At 38.0% G+C, this 8,994-nt stretch overlaps 1 protein-coding gene across 1 annotated transcript in view; it reads left to right on the top strand.

The window, feature by feature from the left end:
* Positions 1-8,994, top strand: part of Larp1b (La ribonucleoprotein domain family, member 1B) — a 67,926-nt gene that overhangs the window by 28,138 nt on the left and 30,794 nt on the right. The window contains 1 exon segment of the mRNA XM_013034875.1: positions 1,514-1,867. Within this exon segment, the coding sequence (XP_012890329.1) occupies positions 1,514-1,867 (354 nt within the window).

Consider the following 8,994-nt stretch of genomic DNA (forward strand, 5'->3'; position numbering starts at 1 on the left):
TCCCTCCCTCCCCCTCCCTCCCTCCCTCCCTAGGCCTCATAACCTGTGGTCCTAGTTACTCAGGAAACTGAGATCTGAGGATCAGCCTGGGAAGAAGAGTCTCTGGGACTCTGATTACCTCTAATTAACTAGCAAAATGCCAGACGTGGAGGTTTGGTTCAGCTGATAGAGCACTAGCCTTGGGGGAAAAGCAGAGTGACAGTGAAAGATGACGAGAAAATCGGGACAATTAGGGTGGGACAGGGAGCCGTGTAGAGGGATCAACTAAGAGACTATTGTATTGTGAGATGAAAGGCAATCAGATTAACTGGTGCCAGTATAGCTCCTGCCTGCAGTTCTTGCTACTCAGGAGGCTGAGATGTGAAGATTGAGGTCAGAGCCAATTTAGGCAAATGTAGGGTACTCTTAGGTCCAATTAGCCAGCAAAAAGCTGGAATTGGACTATTTGCTGAAGTAGTAGAGCATCAACCTTGAGCAGAAAAGGCCAATCAAGAGCTTCAGTAGCCCATGTATTTACACATATGTCCACATACAAATACATATATTTAACTATATATACACATATGCAGATATGAAAGCAGTTTTAGACTATCAAAGGACACTGAACCTGAAAGTACAAAGACTTAGTTTCTAGCTGATTAGTGGGTTCTAGCCAAAAAACATGATGGCTCACGTCGTGTAATCCTAGCTGAGAACCAGAGGATCAAGGTTGGAAGCTCTCTCAGGCAGAAAAGTCCCTAGACTCCCATCTCCAAAATAACCTACAAGTGAAAAACAAACAGGGCTGGGAGCGTAGATTAAGAAGTATAATGCCAGCTGAGCAAGTGCAAGATTCTATGTTCAAATTCTGAATTAATGGGCAAAATAAGTTCACCGCTCTAGGTGTCTCTCCCCTTTTTATTATTATAAAGACAATATATAGAGGTATTACAATAATGTAATTAGGTAAAGAGTACATTTCTTTTCAGACAATGTTGCCCCTTTCTGGCATTTTTTTCATGGCCTAATTGAAGAGAATCAGTTCAATATTAGGATGATCTAAGGACCATCCCAAATCTAAAAGACTTTATTATAATCCTCTTATAATTAAATTTCATTTTTCTTTAGCTTTCTATTTAACTCTGAATTTAATGTGCTGTCCCTGAGCCTCTTTGTGCTCAAGCCCTAGTGTTCTACCACTTTGAGCCACAGCACCACTTCTGGTTTTTGAGTGGTTAATTGGAGATAAGAGTCTCAGGAGGACTCTTTGCCTGGCTTTGAACTGTGATCCTCAGATCTCAGCCTCCTGAGTAGCTAGGATGATAGGTGTGAGCTACTGGTGGTATCCAGCGTTAGTAATTCCTTTTATTAAGCCAAACTAATACTACTAAATTTTCCTTTAGAATTTGTCTGCTAAACTAGTCATTAAACATACAAACTTGATGTTACCTATTTATAATATTGTTATATCACATTTATTTTAAAAGTGATAGAAACAGTCTTTCATAAAAGTCATGTTTTTTTTTAACTTCAGGAATCAGTATCTGTATGTGAAGAGACATCAAATCAGCTATATTTTCCAGTAGAACAAGAACTTAATTTTTTATTTGATGAAGAGATGGAACAAATAGGACCAAAAAACACACTTAATGATTGGTCTGATAATGATTCTGATTATGAAGTTGATGACCAGGACTTAAACAAGATTTTGATTGTAACTCAGACACCACCATATTTGAGAAAACATCCTGGAGAAGATCAAATAGGCAACCACACATCTCGCGCAGAAATTACATGGGAACTTGCTAGAGTTATCAATGATGGCTTATATTATCACGAACAGGATCTATTGTCAGAAGAAGACGAAAACTCACTCACAGCCATAAAGGTAATAGTTTCTGGCCAACATCTTTCTTCTGATTAGTTGTATAATAATGCTTGCATTTTGTAAACTGCATTACTTTATGAAATTTTGAATATAAATAAATTATATTTAGTTTGAGATGTATTTGATGTACTTGATAGTCACAATCTAAGAAATAATTTTAATTGACAGTTTAGTGAATATTGTAATTATGAAAAAGTCTTTTTCTCATTCATGCTTGCTCTTTTCAGGTGGAAATAAAATGGCCCTTCCTATGAAGAAATTAAAAAGTGAAGTTATCGTGGATAGATTTAATTTATGTACTCATTCCTAATGTGGCTATTACCACAGCTGCATGGGCTAGTAGCTCTAGAGATGCCACTGTATCTTAGTATGTGATGTAGCTCTGCAACCGTAGAAATGGTGTGGGGATAGGAGAGTATGAAACTGGGCATTTCTCCTTGCTCAGCCACTACTGTGGTGCTATAAATATAATAAATACCTGAAACCTTGTTCTAGCTAACTTACATATTGCCCTAAAATGTGGCTTTTATCCTGGTAGTCAAGGTAGAATAATGAGATATATGCAATAGTTTACTGAATAACTGCATTTCTTTGGAAATGAATTAAAAGGCTACAGAGATAACAAGGGATCTTTTTCTGCCATTAAAGTTTTCAGAAAGGCCCTGGAAGTTAAGTAGTGAGATAAAATGATTAGGGAAAGTTATATAACATTTTATGCCAAACAGGAACATTATCCTGGTCAGAGATAGTTACAGTTATGGAATGGAAAGCTGGTCGGCTGTGGCAGAATAGAGGGAACTCCTTGCCCATGGGCTTCACATCATCAATTAGATATAGGCTTTCTTTTTTGGCTCCTCATTTCTTTCTTCCTTTTCCCTTATATGTTATATAATTTACATATAATATAAAGTAATCTTTGTCACCTAACTTTAAGCATTATGGATATATCTGAGCATCTATCCCATCTTGACCTGATTCTTACCTGTGTAATCAGTGTTGCTTCACTTTCTTTGGTGTCACTTCTCGTAAGACTTATACTTTTCCCATGGGTATATTGAAAAGAAGCGAGATCATTTAGCAAATGTTCCAGATACTTAAATGACCATACAGTAAATACTCAATCATTAATTATAATAAATATTATTTTTTAAAAAACTCAAGATAGTGTTGCATTAGGTAATCGGGGAAGTCATCTGATAGAATCAAGTTATAGTGAAATCTGAAATGCAAGGATTAACCATGCAAAAACAAGGAATCATATCCCAAGAAGAAAGGAATAAGTATCCATGATCTGGAGTGGGAAAGAATTTGGCATATTTGCTGGGCACTGGTGACTCATACTTATAATCCTAGCTACTCAGGAAGCTGAGATCTCAGGATCACAGTTCAAAGCTAGCCTAGGCAGGAAAGTCCATGAGACTGATCTCCAGTTAACCACCAGAAAACCAGAAGTGGTGCTGTGGTAGAGTGCTAGTCTTGAGCTGATGAGCTGGGAGACAGCCCCAGGCCCAGAATTCAAGCCCCACGATTGACAAAAAAAAAAAAAATACACCACACACACACATGCACACACACACGCACGCCGTGCGCGCGTAGAATATGGGGAATTTGAATAGGTCACCCTGGCAAAAACTATACAAACAGGTGAAAGACACAAGCCTGGGATCAGCCCAAATTGAGGATTCTTTTATTTTTTTTGGTCTTTTTATTTATTTATTTTTTATTATGAAAATACTGTACAGAGGGGTTACAATTACATGGGCAAGGTAATGAGGAGTACATTTCTTATCAAACATTGTAGCCTCCTCCTTTGTTTCCCCTCCCCATCCCTTCCCATCCTCCCCCTGCTCCCCCATCTTCCCCCCCCTGAAATTGAGGATTCTTAAATAAGTTCTTGTGCTATTAAATTTATACCAAAAAGGAATAAGCTGTCAGTAAAAGATAACTTAATTTGCTTCCCCACCCTCTTCCTTATGAAATACAGTACTCCCTGGTGGTTCTGTGTGAAAACCTGGAGTTAGGCAGCCTGGATTCACACCTTTTGGATGAAGATTCACACTATCTTGGTGACTAAAGTAACCCCTAATTGTAAATTTAAAGTGACTGTAGCCTATTGGTTTCACAGACAACTACCATAAGCCAATGAAGATCATATTTCAAGAAAAGAGCAGCACACAGAGTTAATAATCAAATAAGGAAATGAAATGTCACACCTGAGAATGAGCAAAAACAATAGCACCATACCTTAAAATAATAATAGAATTTGGTAAGTTTTGGATCACTTGTAAACCTTGAGTAGATTTTGTTATAAAGCCTTTTAGTTTTTGAAAAAACAAACAAGCAATAAATTTGGAATACATAGAGTAATAGAGAATGTCTATAATACATATTTAGTCAGAATTCCAGAAATGAAAAAGGTATGGTGAAGAGCCAATATTTAAAAAAGGTAGTCTATAGAATGTTTACAGAACTGAAGAAAAGTATCATAGACAAGAGTTGAGCAGCTAGGAGTAGAAAAAAACAGATTACTTTCAAAAGAAAGAAGGTTCAATTGACTGGTCACTTCCCAACAGTAGCAGAAGAATCATATGAACAACAGAAGGACAGTTCTAATATGGCCAGGAAAAATGACTATCAACCTAAAACTGTAAGCCTTGCAAAAATACCTTTCAAGTAAGGTGTTAAAATATGAGTAACTGTAATCAGAAAGGCCTCATTAAAGGAAGTCCATGAGGTAAAAGAAAAGTTCTAGTTGTCAAAGAGCGAGCAAGTGATAAATACATGAATAAAACTAATAATGTACAAAAGAGCAATTATGTGTTATTAGTATATTTAAACAGGTTTCATATAACATCCTATTGGGATAGTGCAGTAAATCTAGTATTTAGAGGTACACATATCTGAAAAAATAGTGACCAATTTTAAAGTTGTTGACATTTTCACATTACAATTTGAACCATCGCTGTTTTTTGTTGTTTTTGTTTGTTTAGTGGTTAAGTGAAGAGAAATGTCTTAGGGACTTTGCTGACTAGGCTGGCTTTAAACCTAACAATGATCCTCAGGTTTCAGACTTTTGAGTAGCTAGGATTACAGGGGTGAGGTACTAATGCCCAGTTTAAATTAAAGTATTTTAAGTAGGTAAAGTGGCTATTAAGAGTTTACAGCCTGACTTAGGAAGCTGAGGTTTGAGAATCGAAATACAAAAGCCATCCTAGGCAGGAAAATCTAAGACACTTAAATTAACTACCAAAAGAATAGAAGTAGAATATTAACCTTGGGCAAAAAAACTCAGGGACAGCATCTAGGCCCTGACTTCAAGCCCCAAGACTGGCCAAGAAAAAAAAAAAAAGTTTATATAAGTGTACTAGTTATTTACATGAAACACATCAAAAAAGAAAAAAATAAGTTGTTTTTTTTTTTTGCCAGTTCTGGGGCTTAAACTCAGGGGCTTAAACACTGTCTCTGAGCTGCTTTTGCTCAAGCTAGCTCTCTGCAGCCACAGCGCCACTTCCAGCTTTTTCTGTTTATGTGATACTGAGGAATTGAACCCAGGGCTAGGGCTTCATGCAATACAAGCCACATCACCAACCAAAAGAGCAACCAATTCTCTTTTTTTGCACAAAATTAATGTTTATTCCACCTTTGTGTCATATTCCTGGATCCTTCACCAATGTTACATGAGGAAAAAACAAATGAAATACTGAAATCAGAATCACTAATGTTATCAAGTAGGGAAACAAATAAATTAAAATCTAGCAGCCATCAGCAAGAGTACAGCAAAGATACTGCTGTAAAAAGAAACAAAGAAAATTGCTAGAAAACTGTATGCATCATATTCTTTCAAACCAGCAAAATATGCTCCTCCATAAAATGGAACAGATTTTTTTTTTCCTATGAAGGTATAGAAACTCAAGTTCTTTTCAAATATTGTGGATGGGCAAATGTGTTTGTAATGATAATTCTACTAGGCTTTTACAGAGTGAGCCAGGAACACATTTATAGATTCTGGGGGTGACATGTACTGTAATTCTTTGATTTGTATAGTGGACACTCTAGCAAAAGTTAAAAAAAAATGAACACAGAAGTAGAAGACAAAGGCGAATGAGACTTCTCTTATATCTTAGTAACATTTAGATGGAATCAAATTTAAATGCAGTCCACTCTGCTTTGATGAGGCTTTGGTTCAGCTAAAAGCAACCAATTCTAACCAACACATGTGCATAATCCCTGTTAGCATAGAAGCCTTTTTTGCCCCATTTTTCAGGATATGAATTCATAGAGAAATTCGAGTGACTTAGAGTCTGTTAGAATAATCCTAACTTACAGCTTGAGCTTTTAGCTTTTTCACTCACAGCCGGCAGTCTACTGCTTGAACCATACTCCCAGTCATTTTGCTGATTAATGGAGATAGAGTTTGGAGACTTATGCCAGAGCTTGCTTTGAACCTTGATCCTCAGATCTCAGCCTCCTGAAATAGCTGAGATTACAGGTGTGAGACAGACATACACAAGCAAGTTGAGCCCCTCTCTACACATTACAAAAAAAAAGTCAAAATGAATTAAGTGTCTGAAGAGCAAAAACTATAGAACTTCTTGATTTTTGTTACTGTTTTTGTGGTAGAAAGGATAGAGCCAGAGCCAAGCACACATACTGCCTAACTGAGCTACATATCTAAGTCCTGTCACCTGACGTTTTGACATAGGAGCAGACCTAATCCAATGTAGAAAATGGTGGTGGGGGAAAAAAAATAACCTCTGTATAGCATACTCTTCAGAAACTGTAGAGGTAGAACTGTGGGTCAAGTAGTAAAACACCAGCCTTAAGTGAAAAAGCTAAAAAGCATCCTGAGTTCAAGTCCTAGTACAGGCAAAAAGACAAAACCAGCTGTGCTCATTCCTATAATCCTCGCTATTCAGGAGACTGAGATCTGAGGATCACGGTTCCAAGCCGGCCCAGGCTGGAAAGTGCATAGACTCTGATCTCCAATTAATCACAGAAAAAGCAGGAAGTGGCTCTGTGGCTCAAAGCAGTAGAGCTCTAACCTTGAGCAAAGAGCTCAGGGGCAGCAATCAGGTCCTGAGTTCAAGCCCCACGACCACCAAAAAAAAAAAAAAAATCTGAGTTACAATAGTGAAGAGATCTAGAAACAATTCAAGGAAAAAGCTAAACAAGTGTAAAGCATACATATGAATAGATGGTCCATTATCGTCTTTCTTTATGGATTTGCAAGGATCCATACAATAATGTGATAGGATCTAATTAGGACTGTCAAAATCCCACAGACCAAGATAAGGAATGAGAGGAACCTCTCCTTAGGGTAGATGCAAAAAATTACAGCTACTTTGGAAGGCAGTTTGACAGTTGCTGATGAAATTAAACCAAATCAGTAAATTTCCCAAATAAGTTGAAACCTATAACTACATTGTAGTACAACCATAAAGACATGTGTACTAGACCAGTGGAATAATATTCCCAGGTTATTAATTAATTTTTAATAAATCATAATTGATAATTAATTGGATTATTTATATTCTCCCTATATATGCTTATGTGTTTTAACAAGTATACCAAGACCACTAAATTGGGAGAGCCTCTTCAAATTGTGTTGGACAAACTAGATTTAGACATTTACTTTATACCATATTTAAAAATTATTCTTGGCTAGTTCACGCCTGTAATCCTAGCTTCTCAGAAGGCTGAGATCTAAGGATTGAAATTCAAAACCAGCTCAGGCAGGAAGGTCCATAAGATTTTTGTCTCCAGTTAATCACCAAAAGAGCTGGAAGTGGAACTGTGGCTGTAGTGGTAGAAAACTAACCTAAAGCAAAAAAAAAAGTCAGGTCTAGCAGGAACTTATATACAATTGGGCACCAAAAGAAGCCTGAAGTGGAGATGTAGCTCAAGTGGTAGAGCACTAGTCTTTTTTTGTGTTTGTTGGTGGTGGGGCTTGAATTTTGGGCCTACGCACTGTCCCTCCGCTCTTCAGCTCAAGGCAAGCGCTCTACCACTTGAGCCACAGCGCCACTTCCAGTTTTCTGGCGGGTAATTGGAGATGAATCTCAAAGACTTTCCTGCCTGAGGTTGGCTTTGAACTGTGATCCTCAGATCTCACTCAGCCTCCTGAGTAGCTAGTCTCACAGGTGTGAGCCACCTGCACCCAAACTAGAGCACTAGTCTTGAGCAAAGAAACTCAAGGACATTGCCCAGGTCCTGAGTTCAAGCCCCGAGACCAGTACCAAAAAAAAGTCCTAGCACCAGTGGCTCGGGCCAATAATCTAACTATGTGGCCAAGATTCCAAAAAGATGTGCTGGAGACATTGCTCAAGTGGTAGAGCATAATCTGAGCAAGTACAGGGCCTGAGTTCAAAATGCTGTACTAAGAAAAAAATAAAGTAATTGGAATTGAAAATTGAAATGTGTAATACCTAAATAGTAGAACACAATAGAAAAATACCTTAGGATGAGGGCCTCCTGACATTGCAATGTCAACGGTTCATTAGCAAATTTATCACTATTATGTTATAAAAATTGACAAATTGGGGCTTGGGAATATGGCTTAGTGCTAGAGTGATTGCCTAGTATGCATGAAGTCCTGAGTTTGATTCCTCAGTACCACATACACAGAAAAAGCCAGAAGTGGTGCTGTGGCTCAAGTGGTAGAGTGCTAGCCTTGACAGTGCCCAGGCCCTGAGTTCAAGCCCCAAAAGAAAAAGAAAAAAAAAAAAAGCTGGAAATGAAGCTGTGGCTCAAGTGGTAGCTTTGAGACCAATAAATAAATAAATAAATAAAGCACAGAGAAAAAGGATGAACTTTTTTTTTTTGTTTATGAGTGCTGGTCCCCGAGCTTGAACTCAGGACCTAGGAACTGTCCCTAAGCTTTTTTTTGTTCGGGGCTAGTGCTCTACCACTTGAGCCACAGCTCCATGTCAGGCTTTCTAGAGAGAACAGTAGAGATAGAAAGACCATTAATCATAAGAATTAGTAATAGAGCCGGGGGCTCGTGGCTCACGCCTGTAATCCTAGCTACTCAGGAGGCTGAGATCTGAGGATCGCGGTTCAAAGCCAGCCCGGGCAGGAGAGACAGTGAGACTCCTATCTCCAATAAACCACCAGAAAACCGTAAGTGG

Source organism: Dipodomys ordii, unplaced genomic scaffold (genome assembly GCF_000151885.1).
Source record: "Dipodomys ordii isolate 6190 unplaced genomic scaffold, Dord_2.0 Scaffold198, whole genome shotgun sequence".
Classification (NCBI taxonomy): Eukaryota; Metazoa; Chordata; class Mammalia; order Rodentia; family Heteromyidae; genus Dipodomys; species Dipodomys ordii.